Genomic DNA, 27292 nt, shown 5'->3' on the forward strand with positions numbered 1-27292 from the left:
CTCTCAAATTGGAGGGGCAACACCTCATATCCCATCTGGGGAGCCTACAACTTGATGACATGAGCATTAATTTTTCGAACTTCAGATAATGTCTCCCCTTTCTCTATGTTTCCATTCCCCATTCTGGCTCTCCCTCACCCCTTTCTGTTCTCCTTGCCTGTCCATCACCTCCCTCTGTTTCCCCTCCTCCTTCCTTTTCTCCCATGTCCTCTCTCTTCTATCAGATTCCTTCTTCTCCAGCCCTTCACCTCTTCCATCCATCACCTCCCAGCTTCTTTCTTCATGACCATCCCCCACCCACCCACCTTCCCCCTCACCCGGCTTCACATATCACCTGCCAGCTTGTACTCCTCCCTTCTCCCCCCAGCTTATTATTCTGAATTCTTCCCCCGTCCTTTCCAGTCCTGATGAAGGATCTCGGCCCGAAACATCGACTGTTTATTCATTTCCATAGATGCTGCCTGACCTGCTGAGTTCTTCCGCCATCTTGCGTGTGTTGTTCTGAACTTCCAGCATCTGCAGAATCTTGTGTGTTTATGAAAAATTACCATTTAATCAGTTTGTTCTATAATTGGTGTGAGCACGTGGCCAAGTGGTTAAGGCATTGGACTAGCGATCTGAAGGTCGTGAGTTCGAGCCCCAGCCGAGGCAGCGTGTTGTGTCCTTGAGCAAGGCACTTAATCACACATTGCTCTGCGACGACACTGGTGCCAAGCTGTATGGGTCCTAATGCCCTTCCCTTGGACAACATTGGTGTCGTGGAGAGGGAAGACTTGCAGCATGGGCAACTGCTGGTCTTCCATACAACCTTGCCCAGGCCTGCGCCCTGGAGAGCGAAGACTTTCCAGGCGCAGATCCATGGTCTCGCAAGACTAACGGATGCCTTAAACTATAATTGACTTCTTTGTTCTATTTGTTTTCTTTCTTGTTCTTGTAAAAATTGTGCATAAATTATATTTATGTTTTTTCTTGTCCCCAGACGGAATATGAGGTGTTGCCCCTCCAATTTGAGAGTGCCTTCATCATGGCTGACTTTCTGATGCTCAGTGCCTGTGATGCTACTGCAGGTAAGTTTTTCATTGATTCTCTGCAGACAAGGGCTTGTGCAGATGATAATACACAGGACTGAGTTTAAAGGCAGCCATGCAAAGATCTGTCAGCACTGGTCACGTGCTCCAGTCTCCCAAGTGGCAGAGATTCCCAGTTCTTGGAGACAGAATATGTTTGTCCTAATCCCTTCAGAGCTGAGGAGGCGTGCCGGATGTGTGTGAGAATTCTCTCCCTCCAAGTTCCCATCCAAGTCATGTCCCATTGATTCCCACACTATCACTGGCTCTAAAGAATTAGATAGACATTAGTTTTGAGGGAGAAGCCAAAGAGCGGTAGCAGGTAGTTGCCCCTCTGACTGGGGGCCTGTGACTGGTGGAGTACCCCAAGGATCGGTGCTGGGTCCATTGTTGTTTGTCATCTATATCAATGATCTGAATAATGATGTGGTCAACTGGATCGGCAGATTTGCAGATGACACCAAGATTGAGGACGTAGTGGGCAGTGAGGAAGACTATCATGGTTTGCAGAGGGATCTGGACCTGCTGGAAAAATGAGCTGAAAAATGGCAGATGGAATTTAATGCAGACAAGTGCAGAGAGTTGCATTTCAGTAGGACCAACCAGGGTAGGTCTTACACAGTGAACGGCAGGGCACTGAGGAGTGTGGTAGAACAGAGGGATCTGGGAATACAGGTCCATAATTCCTTGAAAGTGACATCACAGATTAATAGGGTTGTAAAGAAAGCTTTTGGCACGTTGGCCTTCTTTAATCAAGGTATTGAGTACAGGAGATGGGATTTCCTGTATATCGGCGAGATCCAATGCATATTGGGACTCCAGTGTATCAGCGAGACCCAACGTAGATTGGAAGACCGCTTCGCGGAGCACCTACAATCCGTCCACCAGAAAAAGCGGGATCTCCCAGCTTTAATTTTAATTCTACTTCCCATTCCTATTCTGACATGTCAGTCCACGGCCGCCTCTACTGTCACGATGAGGTCACACTCAGGTTGGGGGAGCAACACCTTATATTCCATCTGGATAGCCTCCAACCTGATGGCATGAACATTGATTTCTCAAACTACCAGTAATGCCCCTCCTCCCCACTTCACTATTCTCCATTCTCATTTCTCTCTCTCACTTTATCTCCTTACCTGCCCATCACCTCCCTCTGGTGCTCCTCCCCCTTTACTCCCTTCCGTGGCCTTCTGTCCTCTCCTATCAGATTCCCCCTTCTCCAGCCCTGTATCTCTTTCACGAATCAACTTCCCAGCTCTTCACTTCACCCCCTGCCCCACTCCCATTTTCACCCGTCACCTTGTGTTTCATCCTCCCCTCCCCCCAGTCTGACTTCTCATCTTTTTTCTCCAGTCCTGATGAAGGGTCTCAACCCGAGATGTCGACCGTACTCATTTCCACAGATGCTGCCTGGCCTGCTGAGTTCCTCCTGCATTTTGTGCATGATGCTTTGGATTTCCACCATCTGCAGATTCTTTTCTTATTTGTGACAAGAGTCGGGATGTTATGTTGAAGTTGAATAAGATGTTGGTGAGGCCTAATTTGGAGTATTGTGTATAGTTCTGGTCACCTGCCTAAAGGAAAGATGTAAACAAGGCTGAAACAGTACAGAGGAAATTTACAAAAATGTTGCTGGCTCTGGAACACCTGAGTTATAGGGAAAGATTGAATAGGTTAGGACTTTACTCCCTGGAGCACAGGAGAATGGGGGAGATTTGATAGAAGTATACAAAATTATGAGGGGTATATATAGAGTAAATGCACATTGTTTTTTCCACTTCTCCCTTCCATATACTTACGCAAACTTCTCTTAAATGTTGCAATCAAACCTTCGTCCACCAGTTCCACTGGCAGGACGTTCCACACTCTCACCAGCCTCTGAGGGAAGACGTTGCCCTTAGACATTTCATCTTTCACCCTTAACCTATGACCTCTGGTTTGGATCACTACATGGACGGGGAGGATGTGGAGGGCAATGGTCTGAGTGCTGGTCGATGGGTCTGAGTAGATTCAGCATTGACTAGATGGGCCAAAGGGCCTGTTTATGTGCTGTGATATTCTATGACTCTTTGACTGACTGGGAGAGTCAGTTGGGTTTATTATCCCTGACTTATGTCGTGAAGTTTGTTGTTTTGCAAAATATGAAAATTACCATAATTTATAAAAAAATAAATAGCGCAGAAGAGCAATAGTGGGTTCACGGACAGTTCAGAAATCTGCTGGCGGAGGGGCAGAAGCTGTTCCTGAAACACTGAGTGTGTGCCTTCAGGCTCCTGGACCTCCTCCCTGATGATCATCATGAGAAGAGGGCATGTCCCAGCAGTGAGATTCCTTCATGGTGAATGCTGCCTTTTGAAGATGTTCTCGATGCCGGGGAGGCTGGTGCCCGTGATGGGGCCAGCAGCTTTTATCGAACCCGTGCAGTGGCTCCTACATTCGAGACGGTGATGCCTCCTGTCAGAATGCTGTCCACGGCACTTTTACAGGTGATTCCTGCTTATCTGATGCTTTGGTCACTTTGCACCAACATGGACTTTGATTTTTCTGTTTAAATTTTCTTTCGTGTAAACATTGTGAATAATTTTAGGACATTATTCCCTAACATGTCAAAGAATGAGGTGAGATCTGAGATACAAAGTTATGGGGAGTACAGATAAGTTAAACGCGTGCAGGCTTTTTCCACAAACTCCTATAGATGTGCAGTGGAGAGTGTAGTGACTGGTTGCATCAGGGCCTGGTGTGGAAACTCCGATACCCTTGAATGGGAAGTAGTGGAAATGGCCCAGTCTGTTGTGGATAAAGGCCTCCCCACCATCGAGAACCTCTACACAGAACGTCGTCGCAGGAAAGCAGCATCCATCTTCAAGGGTACCCACCACCCAGACCATGTTCTCTTCTTGCTGCTGCTATTAGGAAGGACCCACACCATTAGGTTCAGGAACAGTTACTACCTCTCAACTATCAAGCTCTTGAACCAAAGGAGATAACTTCACTCAACTTCACTCACCCCATCACTGAAATGTTCCCACTTTCACGGACTCTTCGTCTCATGTTAGACCATAAGACCATAAGACAAAAGAGCAGAACTCGGCCATTCGGCCCATCGAGTCTGCTCCGTCATTTTATCGTGAGCTGATCCATTCTCCCATTTAGTCCCACTCCCCCGCCTTCTCACCATAACCTTTGATGCCCTGGCTACTCAGATACTTATCAATCTCTGCCTTAAATACATCCAATGACTTGGCCTCCACTGCCGCCCGTGGCAACAAATTCCATAGATTCACCACCCTCTGGCTAAAAAAATTCCTTCGCATTTCTGTTCTGAATGGGCGCCCTTCAATCCTTAAGTCTTGCCCTCTCGTACTAGACTCCCCCATCATGGGAAACAACTTTGCCACATCCACTCTGTCCATGCCTTTCAACATTCGAAATGTTTCTATGAGGATATGTTCTCGGATATTTATTGCATATTTATTTATTGTTACTTTTCTTTTGGCATTTTCACAATTTGTTGTCTTTTGCACATTGGTCGTCTGTCTTTGCTCGTGTTTTTCATTGATTCTATTGGGTTTCTTTGTATTTACTGTGAATGCCTGCAAGAAAAAGACCTTCAGAGTTGTAGTATATGGTGACATGTTCAAGACTAAAGGTTGTTTAAGGTTATTTCTAGTACACAAAGGTAAAGCAGAACCTTTAAAAGGATTATGTACTTTGGTAATGAATTTATTTTGAACTTGGATGTTGCACCAAAGCCCATGCCTGTGGCTGAGCAAAACCCAGACTGTAACACTTCATGACGTTGTAGAGCAAAGGGTTAATTTATTTCAAACTCTGAACAGCTGTGCACAATTGAATTATATCTTGATGGTTCACAAATTCATTCACAAGTTTTGACACATTGCTTCATATTCACAAGGCTGTTTTATACAACTACTTTATACGATAAGCATCACTCTGTCTGGTGAAACAAACCTCTTGAGTGCCTCACGGGCTAGCACAATCAGCCACTCCGCTGGAGGGCCAGATAGCCTCCACCTCTTCCTCAGCTGGAGGGAGCTTGAGGAGCAGACAGATCTCGCTAAGCTGCTTTCTTTCTTGGGGATTTTCTTGGTTGAAGGACATTTTAGTAAAGATGTAGACTGAAACTGAAAGCTCTGCAAGGCTGAATACCTGAGAATATTTGTTAATATTGCAAGCACCAACTACTTGGGAAAAGCTGTATTTAAATTGGCAGATTGTGACTATTGAGACCGGTCAATATTCAGACAACCCTTCAAAAAGAGGGACTGAGCGACACTTGTCAGTGCACAAATCTTCCCCTGAGAGACAAAAACTACAAGACACTGGTCAGTGTACGGATCTCTCTGAGAGAGGGACTGAGAGACTCTGGTCAGTGTACAGATCTCTCTGAGAGAGAGAGAGAGAGGGGGGGACTGGGAGACACTGATCAGTGTACAGATCTCTCTGAAAGACAGGGACTGAGAGACACTGGTCAGTGTACAGATCTCTCTGAGAGAGAGGGACTGGGAGACACTGGTCAGTGTACAGATCTCTCTGAGAGACAGGGACTGGGAGACACTGGTCAGTCTACAGATCTCTCTGAAAGACAGGGACTGAGAGACACTGGTCAGTGTACAGATCTCTCTGAGAGAGAGGGACTGGGAGACACTGGTCAGTGTACAGATCTCTCTGAGAGAGAGGGACTGGGAGACACTGGTCAGTGTACAGATCTCTCAGAGAGAGAGAGAGGGACTGGGAGACACTGGTCAGTCTACAGATCTCTCTGAAAGACGGACTGAGAGACACTGGTCAGTGTACAGATCTCTCAGAGAGAGGGACTGAGAGACACTGGTCAGTGTACAGATCTCTCTCAGAGAGAGGGACTGGGAGACACTGGTCAGTGTACAGATCTCTCAGAGAGACACCGGTTAGTGTACAGATCTCTCTGAGAGACACTGGTCAGTGTACAGATCTCTCAGAGAGAGAGAGAGGGACTGGGAGACACTGGTCAGTCTACAGATCTCTCTGAAAGACGGACTGAAAGACACTGGTCAGTGTACAGATCTCTCTGTGTGAGAGAGAGAGAGAGATGGACTGGGAGACACCGGTCAGTGTACAGATCTGTGTGTGTGTGAGAGAGAGAGAGAGAGAGAGATGGACTGGGAGACACCGGTCAGTGTACAGATCACCTCCTGAAATAAAGGGGTTGTGTGACACCAGTCAGTTACCCTCAGAGAGAGGGACTGAGATGCACTGGGAAGTGTACAATCTCCCACTGAGAGAGAGGGATTGAGATACACCAGACAGTGTATCGATATCTCTCAGGTAATTAAGTACCTCTTGTTGAGTCTTGTTTTGGTCACACTGCTGTATGTAAGGCTCCATTTGGAGAACCAAGAAATCTGCTAACAAAATATTTGAAACTTGAACACATTAGTTGGTCCCTGGATGAGTTAGTTTATCACAGAAATGGGCCTGAGTGTCACCACTAGACCCTACAGCATAGGAATTTTATGGATTTTATGGATCATACTCCCAGAACTCAGCCAATAGCAGAGCAGGTTCCCATAGCAACCAACCTTATATTGGAATGGACCTACCAAACTCGCGATACGTGACAAAGAAGCTTCACCACTCAAGATTAACCGTAAACATTAAAAATAAATAATTTGGTTACAAGCTTTACCAAGTCTTTGGAAGTTAGAAGGACATTAACTGTTAAAATCACAAATACAGGTGCTCAGGCGATGAAGTTAACAGGCCCACCACCTTTGACATATCTCACATATGTAGACGATATTTAACTAATGTTGTTCTGGAATGCAGAGATGAAAGAAATGATCCTAACAAGAACAGTTACCTAAACACAATCATGTAAGGTGTGTGTTCCAGTATCCTTAATACTCAGTCACTCACCCTCTAAGTAGCGAACTTCAGTCAGAACACAGATACCAGCTCTGAGAGAGGGACTGAGAGACACCAGTCAGTGTACAGATCTCCCTGAGAGAGAGGGACTGAGGGAGGCTGGTAAGTGTACAGATCTCTCCGAGAGAGAGGGACTGAGAGACACCAGTCAGTGTACAAATCTCCCCCTGAGAAAAAGGGACTGAGGGACACTGCTCAGGGTACAGATTTCCCCTTGAGAGAGAGGGACAGAGAGACATCGGTCAGTGTATAGATCTCCCGCTGAGAGAGAGGGACAGAGAGACATTGGTCAGTGTACAGATCTCCCGCTGAGAGAGAGGGACAGAGAGACATCGGTCAGTGTACAGATCTCCCGCTGAGAGAGAGGGACAGAGAGATATCGGTCAGTGTACAGATCTCTCCCTGAGAGAGAGGGACAGAGAGACATCGGTCAGTGTACAGATCTCCCCCTGAGAGAGGGGGACTGAGAGACACTGAACAGTGTGAAGATCTTCCTGAGAGAGAGAGGGACTGAGATGCCAGTCAGTATGCAGATCTCCCCTCATTCTGATAAACAATATCATTGCTTTGTAATTGGCGACCTTTTCTCAAGATAGGGAACATTTAACATCATCCACAGACTTGCAGTCTCTTCATTGGCCCATTATGGGATTTTAACCTCAACATAATTTATCTCTGATAATAAGTTACTAAACACATCACAAGGCCCTGTGGAGTAACCTTGAGGGAGCAGAAAGATGGCTCCCATCTATCTGCTACTGACTACTCTCCCTCCTATACCTCTTCCGCTCGCACCTCCCACCCTCCCACCATCTCTATCTTCCACCCAACTCTCTCTCTCTCTGACTATCTTGCTATCCTTATTTATCATCTCTCCTCTCTCCTTCTCTCCCCTCTCTCTCCCATTCACCCTCCTCTTTTCCCTCCTCCTCTCCCTCTCTCTCCCCCCCATTCCCCTCCCATTTCTCTCCCTCCCTCCCTCCCGTCTGTCTCCTTCGCCTCTCTAGAAGAGGTTTGGTTTGAGCACGTTGGCCTTCCTGTGTAAAGTGGAGAGGACGCCAGCGAAGGGCCCGGCCATGTTGTCACTGGGCTGCCAGGCCTGGGCTTTCAGGAGCTCAGATCCAGCCCATGCGGGAGACTTCATGGTGTGGGAGCTGTTGGGGCTGGGCAGGTTGAGGGGGTGGGGACTAGTGCTGGAGACGGGGCCGGAGGGGGCGGAGGTGGGGGCGGAGGAGGAAGCGGGACACGCTGGGTTGGCGGTGCTGTCCGGGTCGGTACACTTGGCGTCTTTCGACTCGTCCTCCTCGGAGAGCAGGTCGCCCTTCTTTCCGCCCCCGTTACTCCCGCTGCCTTTGGAGTTGGCCGCTCGCTCCTGCTTCCGGAACTTGGCTCGTCGGTTCTGGAACCACACCTGGATCGAGACGGGAAAACGGAGGAGGAGGGGGTCAGAACAAGTGGTCACAGTTACAATGAGACCCAACACAAGCACAAAGAACAGAGAGCCGGGCGGTCCGGTAGCGAAACTGTTCGCGTAATGCTATTACAGCACCAGAGACCTGGGTTCAATTCCGCCACGGTCTGTAAGGAGTTTGTACGTTCCCCACGTAGCTACGTGGGTTTCCTGTGGGTGCTCCAGTTTCCTCCCACATTCCAAAGACGTACAGGTTAGGGTCGGTAAGTTGTTGGCATGCTACGTTGTTGCTGGAAGCGTGGCCACACTTGTGAGCTGCCCCCAGCTCATCCTCAGATTCTGTTGGTCGTTGATGCAAATGAAGCATTTTACAAACGAGGGAATCTGCAGATGCTGGAAGTCCAGAGCAACACACACAAGGTGCTGGAGGAACTCAGCAGGCCGGGCAGCATCTATGGAAAAAAGTACTATTGATGATTTGGGTCGAGACCCTTCAGCACTCATTTCACTGTGTGTTTCTGTGTTTTGATGTACACGATGAATTTTTATCTTCTGTTCTAGGCATAAGTCTCTTTTGGACTAACTGTACAGGAAACAAAGCTGTGCACGCTACTCCAGGTTTGGCTTCACCAATTGCAACACAACATCACTGTTCTGTGACCAAGGCTTCAGGATGTTAGTGGGTGAGGGCTAATCTTATTGTATAATCTTACAGCTCGCTTCATGCCAGCAGATGTGACATCGAACCCTCCAACCTCATTGACTCATCGAACACTACAGCACAGAACCAGGCCCTTCAGCCCGTCTAGTCCATGCCTCGTCCTATCGACCCGCCCTCTGTACCCCTCCCATCCATATACCGATTCAAACTTCTCTTAAATATTACAATCGAACCCACATCCACAACTTCCACTGGCAGCTTGTTCAACACTCAGAGTGAAAAAGTTTCCCATAAATATTTCACCTTTGACCTTTAACCTAGGACATCTAGTACCCACAGCGGTTTGTAAGGAATTTGTATTCCTCTCAACTCGTCCTATCACAGATCTGTTCTACACATCCCTCACCCACGTCTCTCCAAATGAGAAACACTTTGTATCTCTCTCTTTCTCTGATCTCCCAAACCATCAGTTATTCCCTCCTCCACAGACGCTGCCTGACCTGCTGAGTTTCACTAAGGTGATCTGGTTTTGTTTCAGATTTTCAGCGGGATTCGCCAACAGCGCTGAGAATTTAACACAACACACACAAAATGCTGGAGGAACTCTGCAAGTCAGCATCGACTGTTTATTCCTCTCCATGGATGCTGCCTGACCTGCCGAGTTTCTCCAGCATTTTGTGTACTTCCGTGCGTCTGCAGAATCTCTTGTGCTCTGACAATTTAAAGTTGGACTTGGAAGTGGGCCGTATGTCAGAGAGCTTGGGAAGAGGTGTCTCAACTTCTGTGGGAGACAGGAAATAGGAGCCAGGTGTGTGACAGTCACCAAAAAATCTAGCTGGAAACTCTGGAGAAACTCTGTCCTGGAGAGTAAGGGCTTGTGTGGGATCTGCTTCCTCCGGGAGTGGCTGGAGGAGAACATCACTGCATTTCACTTCACTTGCCTCATCACTGAACTGCTCCCACAACCTTACTTTCAAGCACTCTTTAATTTCATGTCACCAATATTTATTGCTTATGTATTTATTATTATTATTTAGTTTTTCTTCTTTCTTTGTATATTTGCGCAGCTTGTTGTCCTTTGTAGACTGGTGGTTTGTCGGTTCTGTTGGGTGGGTGCAATCTTTCATTGGTTCTGTTGTGTTTCTTGTATTTACTGTCAATGCCTGCAAGCTAATGAATCTCGGGGTTCTATATGTACTTTGATAATAGATTTACTTTGAAGTTAGAACTGGTAAAATGGCGTTAATGGAGCCTGGGAGGGAGATGGGGACGTGGAGAGATGGGGAGATGGAGAGGTGTGTAGGAGGCCGGTGTGGGGCAGGAGCACAACAGAACCAACTGTTGTCTGTTGCTGAAGTTTCCTGAGACAGACGGGGAGCCAAGGGGCATCCAAGGGGATGGTCTTCACACAGAGGATGGTGGTTATATGGAATGGACTGCCAGAGGAAGTGATGGAGACAGGTAAGGTATTAGGACAGGGACTTAGATGGGGGAAATGTAGAGGGATGTGGACAACTGGGATTGGTGAAGATCGGGGGTTCTTAACCTCGGTTAATGGTAAGGATCGATGACATAAAAATAGACTGGGAACTCCTAGTGCAGATAATCATCACAGCCAGGACAGACAGGTGAGTGGCACTATAATGTGGTGTAGTGAGAGCTGGAATATCGTGTTCAGTTCTGGTCCCTTCATTATAGGAAGCATGTGGAAGCCTTAGAGAGGGTGCAGAGGAGATTTACCAGGATGCTGCCTGGACTAGAGAGCATGTCTTATGAGGGTAGATTGAGTGAGCTAGGGACTTTTTCTTTGGAATGAGGAGGATAAGAGGTGACTTGATAGAAGTGTACAAGATGGTAAGAGGCACGAATCGAGTGGGCAACCACAGACTTTTTCCCAGGACAGAGATGGCTAAAATGAGGGGGCATAATTTTAAGGTGATTGAAGTGGGTGTGGAACACACTGCCAGGGGTGGTGGTGGAGGCAGATACATTAGAGACATTGACGAGACTCTTAGATAGGTACATGGATGGTAGAAGAATGGACGGCTATGTGTGAGGGAAGGGCTAGATTCATCTTAGAGAAGATTTAAAGGTGATACAACATGGCCTGGAATGTGCCGAACTGCTCCATGTTCTATGTAGTGTCCGTGACCAGATTCAATTCCCTCTGCTATCTGTAGGAGTTTGTATCTTCTCCCTGTGACCACATGGGTTTCCTCTGTTTGCTCTAGTTTCCTCCCAGAATCCAAAAGCATCCAGGTTAGGGTTAATAAGATGCAGACATGAAGCGTAGCAACACCTGTGGGCTGCCCCCAGCTCATCCTCGGACCGTGCTGGTCATCGGCACAAGTAACGCAATTCACTGGATGCTTCGATGTGTGACAAATACGCTCATCTTTAATCTAATCTATTCCTGTGCTGTATATTCCTGCGATCCACACATCCTGGGGATCAACACACACAAAATGCTGGAGAAACTCGGCAGGTCAGGCAGTATCTATGGAAATAAACAGTCAATGTCTCGGGCTGAGATCTTGCAACAGGACTGAAAAGGAAGGGGGAAGATATCAGAATAAAATGGTGGGGGGTGGAGGGGAGGGGAGGGAGGTGATAGGTGAAGCCAGGTGGGTGGGAAAGGTCAAGTATTAGAGAGGAAGGAATCTGACAGGAGAGGAGAGTGGGAAGGAGGAGGGGCACCAGAGGGAGGTGAGGAGAAGAGGTATGAAGCCAGAGTGGGGAATAAAAGAAGATGGAAGGACGGGAGGGAGAAAAAATTACTGGAAGTTGGAGAAATCGATGTTCATGCCATCAGATTAGAGCCCACCCAGACAGAGTATAAAGTGTTGCTCTCCCCACCCTGAGAGTGGCCTCATTGTGGCAAAAGGGAATCCTGGGGGTCAGTTTAGGAGGGGCTGATGGGAACGTGGGGGGGGGGGGAATGAATGGATGGTGAAAGGCTATATGGAAGATTTGGGGCCTGTTCCCAAGCCACTGAGGATGGGATGCATTGGGAAGCAGAGACCGGGAACAACCAAGGTTCAGTCGGGTGTGGGTATGGCAGAAATGTTGGGAATATTTGCTTATTTATTTAGAGATACATGAGGGTAACAGGCCCTTCTGCCCACTGAACCCATGCTGTCCAGTTATACCTATGTGACCAATTAGCCCACTTACCCATATGTCTTAGGACTGTGGGAGGAAACCAGAGCACTCGGAGGAAACCCACACACGTACAGACCCCTTACAGGTAGCAGAGAGAACTAGGGGTCATGGGTTGAGGGTGAAAGGTGAAACATTTAAGGGGAACCTGAGGAAGAACTTCTCCACTCAGTGCGTGATGCGAGTCAGAACGAGCTGCCAGCAGAAGAGCTGGATGCAAGGTTGATTTCAACGTCCGAGGAATTTGGAAAAGTTCAAGTTCAAAGTGCATTTATTATCAAAGTATGTATACTATAGAGAACTTTGAGATTCATCTTCTTGCAGGCACTCACAAAACAAAGAAACACAGTAGAACCTATTAAAACCCCCACACAACAAAGACCGTCAAACACCCAATTTGTGGTAAAAAAGAACAAATCATGCAAACAGTAAAAAGTAAACAAATAACACACACAACGTGAACCACCGAGTGCCCAAGAGTGAGTCCACGGTCACAGAGCCCGTTCAGCATTACAGCCGGTCCGGGAGCCCGATGGCTGCCGGCCACGGTCACGGAGCCAGTTCAGCTCCGTTCACGGATGGGAGGGGTATGGAGAACTGCGGTCCACGTGTGAGTTAATGGGATGGGGCAGAATAACTGTTCAGCACAGACTAGGTGGGCTGAAGTGGTCTATGAACCCGGGTTGCTGGTGCATAATAGAGTGACCCTACCACGCCGCACCGTAATTCTCAGCGGCGTCACCCGGGCTACAGAGGCCTCTGGAGCAACTCAAAGCCCAGACTCCAGCCTCTGGGGATCGGGAAGACGACCGGCAACCCCTGCACCCACTGGCCCATGGCGGGCAACACTGGGGGAAGCTGTACCTGGACACGGGCCTCGGTGAGGTCGATCTTCAGCGCCAGCTCTTCCCGGGTGTAGATGTCAGGGTAGTGAGTCTCGGCGAAGACTCGCTCTAGCTCCTTCAGTTGGGAGCTGGTGAACGTAGTCCGGATCCTCCGCTGTTTCCGCTTCTCATTTATCCCTCCGTGATCCGTAAAGAACTTGTAGGGAACTAGGTTGAAAAGAAATCCGGATTAGGGAGGAGCAGGTCTGAGTATCCAATCAGGTTCAAGTTTATAAATAATGGCACAGAAACTACACTGCAGTGGACAGGACAGGAAATGTCTCGACAACGTGTCACCAGCACCACCACCAGTCTGCCCAGCATCAAGGACATCCAGTATTTAGAAAAGTGCCAGTAAAGGACCAGTAACACCATGAAGGATCCCACCCACCCTGCTCATGGACTGTTTGTCCCACTCCCATCAGGGAGGAGGCTGCATCGCATCCACACCAGGACCACCAGTCTCAAAAACAGTTACTGTCCCCAAGTAGTAAGGCTGATCAACACCTCCACCCACTAACCCCCCCCTCCACACCCCAACCACCACTACTTTATCATTTCCTGTCAGTCACCTTGTGTAGTGTCACTTTATTGACAATACAATCAATCTCTGTATATAAGCTATCTTATGCATTTGTATTCATTGTTTTTAATTATAATTGTTTTCCTTATCATCTTGTCTATTTTTTGTGCTGCATCGGATCTGGAGTATCAATTATTTCGTTCTCTTACTGTACTGGAAATATTGAAACTTGAATTATAATCAAGGATCAAAGTGTATATTCACTGTATATTCGTTCAGTAGTCACTTTATTAGGTCCACCTGTACACCTGCTCGTTAGTGGAAATATCTAATCAGCCAATCACGTGGCAGCATCTCAATGCATAAAAGCATAAAGACATGGTGAAGAGGTTTAGCTGTTGTTCAGACCAAACATCAAAACGGGGAAGAAATGTGATCTAAGTGACTTTGACCATGGCATGATTGTTGGTGCCAGATGGGGTGGTTTGAGTATCTCAGAAACTGCTGATTTTTTGGAATTTTCATGCACAACAGTCTCTAGAGTTTACAGAGAGTGGTACAAAAAACGAAGAACCATCCAGTGAGTGGCAGCTCTGTGGGCAAGTGTCTTGTTAATGAGAGAAGTCAGAGGAGAATGGCCAGACAGGAAGGTGACAGCAACTCAAATAACCACGTGTTACAGCAGTAGTGTGCAGAAGAGCATCTCTGAATGCACAACACATTGAACTTTGAAATGGATGGGCAAAGCAGCTGAAGACCACAAACTTTATTAGGTACAGAAGGTAGTAAAATGGCCGCTGGGTGTATACATTCTGATTTAGCAGATGCTGACACACATAAAATGATGGAGGAACTCAGCAGGTCAGGCAGCATCTACGGAGAGGAATAAACGGTCAATGTTTCAGGCTGAGGCCCTTCAATAGTACTGAAAAGGCAGGGTGAAGAGGTCAAAATAAGAAGGTGGGAGACGGGAAAGGAGAACAAGCTGTCAGGTGATAGGTGAGGGGGACTGAAGTAAGAAGCTGGGAGGTGATAGGTGGAAGAGGGCTGAAGGAGGAATCTGATTGGATAGGAGAGTGGACCATGGGAGAAAGGGAAAGAGGAAGGGGCCTAGAGGGGGGTGATGGCAGATGTGGAGACAAGAAGGGGTGAGAGGGGAACTAGAAAGAGAGAAGGGGAGGGGGAGAAATGACTTCAATCTGGGAAGATTGATTTTAATGTCATTAGGCTGGAGGATACACAGATGGAATATGAGGTGTTGCTCCTCCAACCCGAGTGTGGCTGCATTGTGGCAGCATAGACCGACATGCCAGAATGGGAATGGGGATTGGAATTAAAACTCCTACATGTATTAGGAAGTTGCTGGTGTGTTGGTCAGGGTGTGAAAAGCAATAAAAACAACAACATTCAACAATTGTAAACAATAAAAATTTATATAAAGTAAGGAATTGTATATAAATAAAAGCTCAGAAAGTTAGTTAACAGGTGGATATAGAATTAAGTGCATAAGTATATAAATACTAAAATGCATTTACAATATAAACAGCAGCATAACAAGTGGTTTTAGATGTTTACAGTGCGGTGATGGGGTTGATAGAGGGGGGTGGGGAGGTGGCTAACTAGGATGGTTGATCAGATTAACAGCGTGGGAAAGAACTTCTAAGATGACCATGATTTTTTTGTTTTAATAGCCCCACAGTGCTTTGCAGAAGAGAGCTTCTTTTTATCATTGACATATATTGTGAAATGTGTTGTTTTGCTGCAGGAGTACAAAGCAATACATATAAAAACACTGTAACTTACAAAAAGTATTAAAAAAAGGATAGTGCAAAAAGAGAACAAAGATAGTGAGGTGGTGTTCATGGGTTCAATGTCCATTCAGTAATCTGATGGCGGAGGGGAAGGAGCTGTTCCTGAAACATTGAGTGTGAGTCTTCAGGCTCCTGTAGCTCCTCGATGGTGGCAATGAGAAGAGGGCATCTCCTGGGTAATGGGGTCCTTAATGAGGCATCGCCTTTTGAAGATGTCCGCGATGCTGGGGAGGCCAGTGCCCACGATGGAGCTGGATAAGTTTACAACTTTCCGCAGCTTTTTCCGATCCTGTGCAGTGGCCCCTCCAGACCAGACGGTGATACAACCAGTCAGAGTGCTCCCACAGTACCTCTGTAGAAACTTGCTACACCCCAGGTGGTCAAGGTAGTCAGAGCCGAGAGCAAGAACAGACCACTCAGCCCCTTGACTCATGCTGTAATTCAATGACATCACCGACCTGTCACCTATCTCTCAGGGTCTGTGTCCCAGTTTTGGAGAATCTCCAGCCTCAGATTAAAATTGTATAAGACAATAAGAGACATAAATCCAGTAAACAGCCTATGGAAAGGGCTGGTATGAGGGGGCCTCGTTTGAAGGTGACTGGAGGAAAGTATAGGGGGGTTGTCAGAGTTAGATTGTTTTACGCAGAGTGGTGGTAGAGGCAGATGCATCAGGGGCATTTAAGAAACATCTTTGACAGGCTCATGGATGATAGAATAACGGAGGAGGGCAGGGTTATCTGGATCCTGGTGTAGGTTAAAGGGTCAGCACAACGTTACTGGCGGAAAGGCCTGTACTGTGCTGTGGTGTTCTATGTTCTATGACACCATGACCCTGGATTCTCTTTGTGCCAATCTAAATATCCCTAACGTATCTGCCTCTACAACACCCCCGGCAGCCAGTTCCACACACTCACCACTCTCTGTGTAACAAAAACTACCTCTGATATCCCCACTGTACTTCCTTCCAATCATCTCAAAATTATGCCCCTTCGTATAAGCCGTTTCCACCCTAGGGAAAAGTCTCTGGTTATTCTCTCTATCTATGCTTCTTATCATCTTGTACACCTCTATCACGTCACCTCTCGTCCTCCTCTCCAGAACGAAAAGCCTCAGCTCACTCAACCTATCCTCATTAGACATGCTCACTTGTAAATCCAGGTAAATCACCTCTGCGCCCTCTCTAAAGCCTCCACATCCTTCCTATAATGAGCTGACAGAAACAGAACACAATATTCCAAGTGTGGTCTAACCTGGGTTTTATAGAGTTGCAACATTACCTTGTCCCTCTTGAACTCAATCTGTGGAATCACTTGTGTTTATGATTTGCCCCTCTATCTACGCCTGTTGTCATGGCAACAACCTTTCTTTCAATGTCAGCAAAACAAAGGAGCTCATTGACTTCAGGAAGCAGGAGGGGGGCACAGGGGGGACGTGGACACACTCAGGGTATCAATGGCCATGACGTGGAGATGGCTGAGAGCTCATTGTGGTACTTGGTCACCAGGATCGAGTTGGGCCAAAGGACCTGTTGCCATGCTGAGTGTCTCTATGACTCTAAAGTTGCTCAGGATTCTGCAGTTTCTCCCCAGTTTGACAGTATCCATTCTCTTTATTTCCCCTGGTACCATGGATATAATCACCGTTTCCCACGTTATGCTTTATGTGCCAGATCTTTGCCCATTCACTTGACCCATCCCTATGTCCACTTGCTGTCACCAGATACCCCCCTCCTTGGCAGATGGTCTTTCTCCAGGAAATAGAAACATTTACAAAGTAGGGATCCTTCAAAGAAGTGGGAGGAACAGAGAGCCAAGTTTTGAGGTGTAAGCATTGCCCACACACGTGACCTAATCCAGCCATGACAAGAGGCTCACCAGTGCCTGTACTTCCTCACACTTGGAGTACTGCGTTGAATTCTAGTTGCCTCATTATAGGAAGGATATGGAAGCTTTAGACAGGGTGCAGAGGACCAGTTGATGTCTGGATTAGAGAACAAGTTTTATGAGGATAGGTTGAGCAAGCTAGGGCTTTTCTCTCTGGAGTGATGAAGGACGAGAAGTGACTTGATAGAGGTTGACTAGATGATAAGAGGCACAGATCGCGTGGACAGTCAGACACCTTTTCCGAGGGTGGAAATGGTTAATACAAGGGTGCATAATTTTAAAGGTGTTGGAAGAAGTATATGGGGATGTCCGAAGTAAGTGTTTTTTACACAGAGAGTGGTGGGTGCATGGAACACATTGCCAGGGGTGGTGATAGAGGTAGACTCATTTCAGGCATAATGGTAGAAAAATGCAGGGTTATGTCGGGTGGGGGGGGGGGGTGCAGATTGATCTTGGAGTAGGTTAAAAGGTCGGCATTATATTGTGGGCTGAAGGGCCTGTACTGTGCTGTAGTGTTCTGTGTTCTTTGAAATTTGACATGTCCCAGTGATGCTCTCCAATTTTTATCAATTAGAGTGTGTCCTGTCCGGATACATCACAGCTTAATTTGGCAACTGTTCTGGCCAAGATCCATATGAAAACATCAACAGCCTCCCCTACATGGATTGCGTCTACACTTCTCACTGCCTCAGTAAAGCAGCCGACACATCCTACTATGAAGAGAATCTTGAACCAAAAGAGTTAAAAAGAAGTGGATACGGCCAGTCCGTCGTGGGTAAAGCCCTCCCCACCATTGAGCACATCTATGTGAGTGCTGTTGCAGGAAAGCAGCATCCACCATCAGAGACCCCCAGGACATGCTCTCTTCTCACTGCTGCCATCAGGAAGGTGGTACAGGAGCCTCAGGACTCACACCACCAGGTTCAGGAACAGTTACTACCCCTCAACCATCAGGCTCCTGAACCAGAGGGGATAACTTCACTCGCCCCAACAGTGAACTGCTCCCACAGCCTATGGATTCACTTTCAAGGACTCTTCATCTCAATACAATATGTCACTGTATACAACCCTGAGATTCATTTTCTGGCGGGCATACTCAATAAGTCCATAATAGAACAATAACCATTATAGAATTGATGGAAAACCGCACCAACTCGGGCGTTCAACCAGAGTGCAAAAGACAACCAATTGTGCAAATACAAGAAGGAAGAAATAATAAAAGTAAATAAATAAGCAATAAATATCAAGAACATGAGATGAAGAGTCCTTGAAAGTAAGTCCACAGGTTGTGGGAAGATCCACAGCACCCTCCACGTGAGAAAGATTCCCTTCGGGACCCCTTTAAATCTTTCTCCTCTCAACTTAAACCTGTGCCTTTTGGTTTTAAACTCCCCAACCCTGGGGGAAAGACTGTTCACATTATCTCTACCCTTCATGATTTTATAAACCTCCATAAGGTCACTCGTCAGTCTCCTTCAGTCCAGGGAAAACTGTCCCAGCCTCCTGGGGGAGATATGGTACCATAGCGGTTAGCGCAATACTCTGATAGTGCCCGCAACATGGGTTCAATTCCCATCTGTATGTTCGCCCCGTGACGGCGTGGGTTTCTTCAGGGTGCTCCAGTTTCCTCCCTAGTCCCAAAGATGTGTGTATTAGTAGGTTGATTGGTCACTTAGGTGTAATTGGGCGACAGGGTCTCATTGGAACGGACGGCCTGAAACCGTGCTGTCTCGCTAGAAAATTTAAAACATAAAATCTTCTCTATAACTCACGCAATATGTTGGAGGAACTCAGCAGGTCAGGGAAATAAACCATTGACATTCCCCTCCATAGCTGCTGCTGGAACCGGGAGTTCCTCCAGTTATTTGTGTGTGTTGCTCTGGATTTCCAGCATCTGCAGAATCTCTTGTGTCTCTGGCCAGCCGACCAGTCTCTCCTGGTAACACAAACCCTCCAGTTCGGGAGGCTTCCTTGTGAATCCTTTCTGCACTCTTGCTGTCTTAATCACATCCTGTCTACAAGTGTGTGACCAGAACTGCGCAGAGTGGTGTGGTACGGTAGTGTAGCGGTCAGTCTAACATTTTACAGAATAGCTGTAAGATCAGCGTTCGGTTCCCACTGCTGCCTCTGAAGAGTTTGTATGTTCTACCCCATGACCATGTGTATTTCCTCTGGGTGATCTGGTTTCCTCCCGCAGTCCAAAGATTACAGTTAAGGTTAGAGAGTTGACAACATGCTGCATTAATGCCAGAAGCGTGGGGACACTCGCGGGCATCCCCCAGACAATCCTCACTGATTTGATTTAATGCAAATGAAGCATTTCACATACGTTTTGTGGTTTTGGTGGACATGTGACAAAACAAATCTAATCAATACTCCAGAATGTAGTGTAAAGACCGGAATGCTGGTACAGCATAAATCCATAAAGCTAACAGCTATTATTTATTACAGGGGGAACTGAATACAAAAGTGGGCAGGTTATGAGACTGTAAGACATAGGAGCAGAATTAGGCCATTTGGCCCATCGAGTCTGCTCTACTGTTCCATCATAGCTGATTTATTATCCCTCTCAATCCCCCTCTCCTGCCTTCTCCCCAGAACCTTAGACACCCTCACTGCTTTAAATATACCCAACCACTTGGCCTCCACAGCCGGTCTGTGGTAATGAATTCCAGATTCGCCACCCTCTGGCTAAAGAAATTCCTCCTCATCTCTGTTCTACCTGGACGTCCCTCTATTCTGAGGCTATGCCCTCTGGTCCCACTATAGGAAACATTGTCTCACATCCACCTTATCCAGACCTTTCATTATTCAATGAGATCCCTCTCCCCCATTCTTATATGATCTGTGTTCTATATACACAGTGGATTCTGGTTAATTGAGACACATCAGGACCAGTACATTTTGACCCAGTTATATAGCTGCGCAAATTAGCCAAAGTTTCATGGAAGTAGTGTGTTTAATATTTAATTTAATACATTTTAAATTGACCTGGCTGGTGGTGTAGTGGCATCAGTGTCGGACTTCGGGACGAAAGGTCCCGAGTTCGAATCCAGCCGGCTCCCCTGCACGCTTTCCATCCGTGCTGGGTTACGAGCTGGTGATCTCTTTGGAAACTCACCCGGCAGAAGGCAATGGCAAACCACTGCTGTAACTGGCCTCGTACGCGGTTCCCCACTACGTCAGAGAGGCGTGGAGGGAGATCGTCCGCTAACCAGAGAAACTCCAGATGCGACGTACCTTTTTTACATATTAAATTAAGACCGGCTTTTCACTATCTCGGTACATAGACAATAATTAACCAATTTACTAATTCACCAGAGTCTGTACAAGTTTCTCAGGGGCAGAGAGCCAGGCTTGTTGATGAGGTAGAAGTTAAACCCACAGATTTTCTTCACCTGCATCTCTCCTCTCCCTCTAAATTTCTCCATCTTTGTGTGTGGTAGGTCATATCTAAACAATCTTATAGAGTTTTACGAGGAGGTTACCAGGAAAGTGGATGAAGGCAAGGCAGTGGATGTTGTCTACATGGAACTTAGTAAGTCCTTTGACAAGGTCCCGCATGGGAGGTTGGTCAAGGTGGTTCAGTTGCTCAGCATTCAGAATGGGGTAGTAAATTGGATTAGACATTGGCTTTGTCGGAGATGCCAGAGAGTGGTAGCAGAGGGTTGCCTCTTTGACTGGAGGACTGACAAGTGGAGTGTGGCAGGGATCGGTACTGAATCTCTTGTTGTTTGTCATCTATATCAACAATCTGGATGATAATGTGATTAACTGGATCAGCAAGTTAGACGATGACTCCAAGACTGGGGGTGTATTGGACAGTGAGGGAGACTGTCATGGCTTGCAGAGGGATCTGCACCAGCTGGGAAAATGGTCTGAAAAAATGGCAGATAGAACAATTCAGACAAGTTTTGCACTTTGTTAGGACCAACCAGAGTAGGTCTTACACAGTGAATGTTAGGGCACTGAGGAGTGTGGTAGAACAAAGGGATCTGGCAATACGGGTCCATAATTCATTGAAAGTGGTGTGACAGGTAGATAGGGTTGTAAAGAGAGCCTTTGACACATTGGCCTTCATAAATCAATGTACTGAGTACAGGAGATGGAATGTTATGTTAAAGTTGTATAAGATGTTGGTGAGACCTAATTTGGAGTATTGTGTACAATTTTTGCCACCTACCTACAGCAAAGATGTAAACACAGGTGAAAGAGTACAGAGAAAAATTACAAGGATATTGCCAAGTCTGGAGGCCCTGAGTTATAAGGAAAGATTGAATATATTAGGACTCTGTTCCTTAGAACATAGAAGATTGAGAGGAGATATGATAGAAGTGTACAAAATTATGAGGGGTATAGATAGGGTAAATGCAATCAGGCTTTTTCCATTGAGGTTGGGTGGGACTACAACCAGAGGTCATGAGTTAATGGTGAAAGGTGAAAAGCTTAAGGGGAACATGAGGGGAAACTTCTTCACTCAGAGGGTCATGACAGTGTGATGCATGCAATCTCAATTTCAAAGCTTAAGCAAAGTTTGGATAGGTTTAAATTACATTTGGAAGTTTGGAGAGCTATGGTCCTAGTGCAGTTCAATGGGAGTAGGCAGTTTAAATTGTTTTGGTATGGACTAGATAGGCCAAAGGGTCTGTTTCTGTGCTGTTCTTTTCTATTACACTGCTCTATGATTCTCTGTTCCTCTGTCTCTCTCTTTGTTGCCTTCCCTTTTCTTTCCATCTTTCCGCATTCTCTCTCTTTCCCTGTTTTCTGTCTCCCAACATCCCTCTGCTTCCACACTCATTCTCTCCTATTCACTTACCTTTCTTGCATTCTTCCTGTTCTTCTCACAACCTTCTCTTGGGGAATCTTGCTGTTCACAGTGTGTTAGGCCTCTCTGTCTCTGGTACCTACACTGAGCCACAACATAAGTAGCAAAGGAGCAAGTACTAGGTCAGAGAGCTCCTGATCCAGTGAGGAATGAAATATTGCTGGGACGTGAGGCCGGAGTGAGTAATATTGGTGAGCATCAAGGCAAGAGTGATCATAATATTGGAATATTTATGGGAAAGTATATTGTCTACTCCAATGTGAGAGTGGCTTACTGCAGGAAGGTCAATTTCAATGGATGAGAACATTTAAAGAATGATGACCACGCACTTTGCTAGAAGGAATAAAGATGTGGGCTATTCTCCTAATGGGAATCAAATTCAGAAATCAGAGGTGCAATGGGACTTGGGACTCCTCATACAAATTTCTCTAAAGGTTCATCAGGGACCCCCACCAACCAGACCACGCTCTCTTCTCACTGCTGCCATCAGGAAGAAGGTACAGGAGCCTCAAGACTCACACCACCAGGTTCGGGAACAGTCATTACCCCTCAATCATCAGGCTCTTGGACCAAAGAGGATATTTTCACTCAATTTCACTTGCCCCATTATTGAAATGCTCCCAGAACCTATGGACTCACTTTCAAGGACTCATGTTCTCGCTATTTATTGTTTATTATTTATTTATCATTACTTTCTCTTTGTATCTGCACAGCTTGTTGTTTTTCTGCACCCTGATCGAACAGCCTAGTTGGGCGGTTTTTCATTGATTTTGTTATGGTTATTATTCTATAGATTTATTGAGTATGCCCACAAGAAAATGAATCTCAGGTTTGTAAATGGTGACATATATGTACTTTCATAATAAATATATTTTGAACTTACACTGTAAGTCGGTGGTAAGGAAGGCAAATGCGATGTTAGCATTCATTTCAAGAGGACGAGAGTATAAAAGCAAATGGAGAGGCTTTAAGAGGCATTGGTCAGCCCACCTGGTGTGTTGTGAGCAGTTTTAGGTCCTTATCTAAGAAAAGATGTGCCGGCGTTAGAGAGGAGGTTGACGAGAATGATCCCAGGAATGAAAGGGTTACGTACGAGGAGCGTTTGATGGTTCTGGGCCTGTACTTAGTGGAGTTTAGAGGAGGAGAGGAAACCGCAGCACCCGGAGGAAACGCACGCGGTTACGGGGAGAACGTACAAACTCCTTATAGACAGCGGCGGAATTGGATTCCGATTTTACAGCTGGAGGTGTAAAGAGTTGTGTTAACAGCTCCCGGCATTACCGAGATCATCAACGTTCACTAACAATATATTGCCGTTAAACAAAGTTGGGTTTATCGGCCGCCTTTTCTCCCAGAGTTTCGGAGATTGCGGATTTTGACATCCACACTTCTTAACTCTGTTTCTCTGCATTCTGTACTCGTCCCCTCGTCCCCCTGTCCCCCTGTCTATTTTCCGCGTTAGTCTTTGTGCCCCTCCCTCCGTCTCCCGTCTATCTTCCCATTCTCAGTCTCTCTACCCCTCTCTGCCTCCCTGTCCATCTCTCCTCGTCAGTCTTGCTCCCCTCACCGTTTGTCTATTGCTTCTCTTTCTTCCTTCATCCATCTAATCTTGCCCCGTCTTCTTGTATCCGCCTCTCTTTCTATACCCTCCGTCCCTCTCTATCTCTTTGCCTCTCCCTGCCCCTCCCTACCCCTCTCCCTGCCTCTCCCTACCCCTCCCTGTCTCTCCCTCTGCCTCTCTGTACCGCTGGCAGCACCGAAACGGAAAACCAGAAATAAAACCAGAAAAAACAAAACCCAGAAATATTTCGTTTCAAATCGAACTGAAAGTCAACGAAATACCATATTTTAAAAAAAGCAAAGCCAATGACATTAAAAGTGAATAAAACCGTTAATGATTCATTTGTAAAAAGTCGCAACAAAATTTAAAATTAATTTTGGTGAGAAGTGGGGAGGGGTTTGACTGGAATCGGCGGGTGATGATAATCAAAACCTCCTCGCCGGCCTCTGTACCCGATCCCCACCAATTTTCCTGGTTTTCCCCGCAAAAAAATAAAACAAGTCCGAAGTTTAATCTGTCGTATTTGATTCTTGAATGTGGGTTATTTTTTTGAAAACGTTTTGTTCATCCCTCGCGCGTAAGAACGAAATGAAATTTAACGGGAATTAAATCTTCTTTGGCGTTGCTAACGGGAACATCTCGAGATTCGTTTTTCACGTCTTCTAGACTAGAGGCAGAGACAGACAGACACACAGAACGAACATAGATTGAGAAACATACAGAAACGAGTACAGGGAGGGATACAGAGAGAGAGAGAGCGCTAGAGAGGGGGACACAGACAGATAACGAATGCAGAGAGAACAACGATGTAAATAAGACAGAAACGAATGTAGAGGGGTGCAGAGATACACGGGGAGAGAGAAATACAGGGAGATGAGTAGAAGATGTCTCCTACGGTGGGAGATTCTCAGACTAGAGGACACAGCCTCAGAATAGAGGGGCGCCTTTTTAGAACGGAGATGATGAGGAATTTCGTTAGCCAGAGAGTGGTGAATGCGTGGAATTCGTTGACACAGGAGGCTGTGGAGGCCAAGTCTTTATGTTTATTTGAGGCAACGGTTGATAGATTCTTGATTGTTCAGGGCATGAAGGCAGGAAATTGGGGCTGTGAGATAGAAATTGATCAGCCATGATGAAATGGTGGAGCAGACTCGATGGGCCAAATGGCCTGATTCTGCTCCAATGTCTTATGGTCTTATGGAGATGGTTTAAGAGGAGGTAGAGAAAAAGAGAGAACGAGAGAGAGAACAGAGAGGGGGATGCAGAGAGACAGATACAGGGAGGGAGATGAAGAAAACGAAAACGTATAGAGAGAGACTCGGATTAAGGGAGACTGAAAGGGGTATACACGCACACGCACTAATTCGCACACAGACACACCTAGAGAGCCGCCCTGCTAACTGTCTCAGAACCTAACACGGTACACGGTCATAGACCACCCCACCGCCCAATCCCAATGAGAGGAGATAATTCATATTTTGAAGTTAATCTGCGAAAATAAAATCCGTTAATTTGGAAAAGAGACCACGAACCCTTGTGTTTTTAAAGTCCATTTGGAGCCGGTACTTATAGTTCAGGGACCGCGACGGAAACCCTTGCCCCAATAAAGAATAATTTGGGGGAAAGCGTCCTACCTGTGTACCGCAGAGAATTGATTATAATCTTTTTTTTTGATTTAATACGCAGAGTTTCTTTAACCAAATTAAGGCGTTAATGTGCGCCGGGCTGTGAATTTAATAAACCCCCAAATAACTCAATTACACCGCAGATCTCTCTCCTCCGCCCAATCACCACGTTTAACAATGTCCAAACGCGGGGCAACTTCACGGTTAACGCTGACACGTACCTGTGGTGTACGGTGTTGTCTGGTGATCTCGCAGGGGTCCCAAACTGCAGTTGGCCGAGGCGAGGCTGGGGCAGACGGGGCCGGTTCCAAAACTGGACCGAATGTGGTTATATTGGAAATTGTTGCTCTGACTGCACGGGCTGAAATCGGCGTACGCCGAGGCTTCCATCGCAGCCATGCAGGAGTCGTAAGAATTGAGGTAAGCGTAATCCATTTTAAACATAGAATACGGGGTTCAGGCTGGGCTGGAGGGCTGGACACAGGACAAGGTGGAGATTTTGATTCGCGTTCCCTCTTGAGTGGGGAGACAAGGGCTTCTGATGCCCTCGCCAGCGTTGTGACTGTTAACTCCAGAACTAGGCTAGCTAATAAACTTACCGGCACTTTGAAACAATACCGAGGCGACGGCTCCTTTTTACATGACAATAAATCCTGACCGGATTGGGTTGGAGATTGAGCAGTCCGCTCGCTCCAATCTCCTCCCATGCATCAATAATGGAGCTATTTTAACCCTTTCGGTATCTCCCCTCCCTCCTGCCCCACACATAGACACAAACACAGACAGACTCTCTCTCTCTCTCACACACACACACGCAACCGTAAACTTTAACCAACGCCATCGACTTTCTTATTAGTTACGAGTGTACTCCCGCCCCTGGGCGCAGAACCTATAACCAGCAAAAGAGAATTTTTAGTGAGATTGTACCGGAGGGGTTGAGATGGAGACATTCAGAGAGAGAGAGAGAATTCCGAGATAGTCAGAGGCAGAATGCAGACAGAGAGAGAGAGGGGGGGGGGGGGAGAGAATTCAGAGATAATCAGGCGGAATTCAGAAAGAGAGGGAAAATATTTACAGATTCATACAGCGGGAATTCAGAGATAGGATTCAGGAGAGAAAGAGGGAGAGTTGACAGATTCGGAAAAGGACAATACTGAGACAGAATTCAGAAAGATAGAAAAAAGCAGGAGACGAAGGAGACACATACACACACAGATACAGAGGGAGAGAGAGAGATTAATAAAGAGAATGATGAAAAGAAATCACAGATCAGTTAAAGAATAAACCGTCAATAGAAAATAAAATGATTTAACATTGTTGTTGCTGGGAATAACATTTTCAATATCGGTCCTGTTGATTATCATCATGCATTATAAAATATTCGGAATTTTTGTTTGTAATTCGTAAACAGTAACTCAGTCTGCAATAATATTTCTAACAATTTATATCTGCTCTGGTAATTTTATGACTTTCTATCTTTTTTTATCGGAAATAAATTTTATTTAGAAACCATAGAATTGGAATTGAAACTGGCCGTCTTTGACGTCTAACGCTGCCGAGAGCCGGGGGTGAGGAGCGGCTGCCGGTTGGTTCGGCTCTGTCCTCACCTCGGCCGGTCTCTCCTTCCTACAAACCTCAGTCCGCTTGGTGCGCCGAAACTGCGCTCAAAATTCAAAGAGAAGTCACTCTCCAACCCCGACTCAGTGACAACGGACTACGCCGATAGGATCAACATCGAAGAGAAATTTGGATGGGTGCATGGATGGGAGGGGAATGGAGAACTATGATCCAGTTGTGGGTCGATAGGACTAGGCAGGGCCGAATGGCCTGTTTCTGTGCTGTACTATTCCAGGACCATGATTTGTGGTTCTACGGATCCAGCCATCCTTGAATCAGGCTCCCCAAATATACCGGCCTGCGAAACCCTTCACGTCGACTCAATCAGGGTTTGAGT

General features: G+C 46.5%; 2 protein-coding genes across 3 annotated transcripts in view; one reads left to right on the forward strand and one right to left on the reverse strand.

Moving 5' to 3' along the window:
• inppl1a (inositol polyphosphate phosphatase-like 1a) overlaps nucleotides 1-1055 on the forward strand; it is a 270287-nt gene extending 269232 nt beyond the window's left edge. Inside the window, exon 29 of the mRNA XM_072262518.1 lies at nucleotides 980-1055. Coding sequence (XP_072118619.1) covers nucleotides 980-1040 — 61 coding nt within the window. The 3' untranslated portion in view covers nucleotides 1041-1055. The remainder of the gene's footprint in view (nucleotides 1-979) is intronic.
• A 6933-nt stretch (nucleotides 1056-7988) lies between these two features.
• phox2a (paired like homeobox 2A) lies at nucleotides 7989-25782 on the reverse strand. Of its 2 annotated transcripts, XM_072262521.1 has the most exons (4): nucleotides 25560-25782; nucleotides 13071-13275; nucleotides 11364-11370; nucleotides 7989-8403 (listed from the first exon to the last, which is right to left on the reverse strand). In XM_072262521.1, the coding sequence occupies exons 1-4, from the start codon at nucleotides 25780-25782 to the stop codon at nucleotides 7996-7998; spliced, it is 843 nt and encodes a 280-aa protein (XP_072118622.1). In that variant the 3' UTR covers nucleotides 7989-7995. The 2 variants fall into 2 exon arrangements, with proteins under 2 accessions (XP_072118622.1, XP_072118620.1); XM_072262519.1 differs by lacking the exon at nucleotides 11364-11370 and having other exon boundaries at nucleotides 13088-13275.
• Between the last annotated feature and the right edge of the window lie 1510 nt (nucleotides 25783-27292).

Source organism: Mobula birostris, chromosome 7 (assembly GCF_030028105.1).
Source record: "Mobula birostris isolate sMobBir1 chromosome 7, sMobBir1.hap1, whole genome shotgun sequence".
Classification (NCBI taxonomy): Eukaryota; Metazoa; Chordata; class Chondrichthyes; order Myliobatiformes; family Myliobatidae; genus Mobula; species Mobula birostris.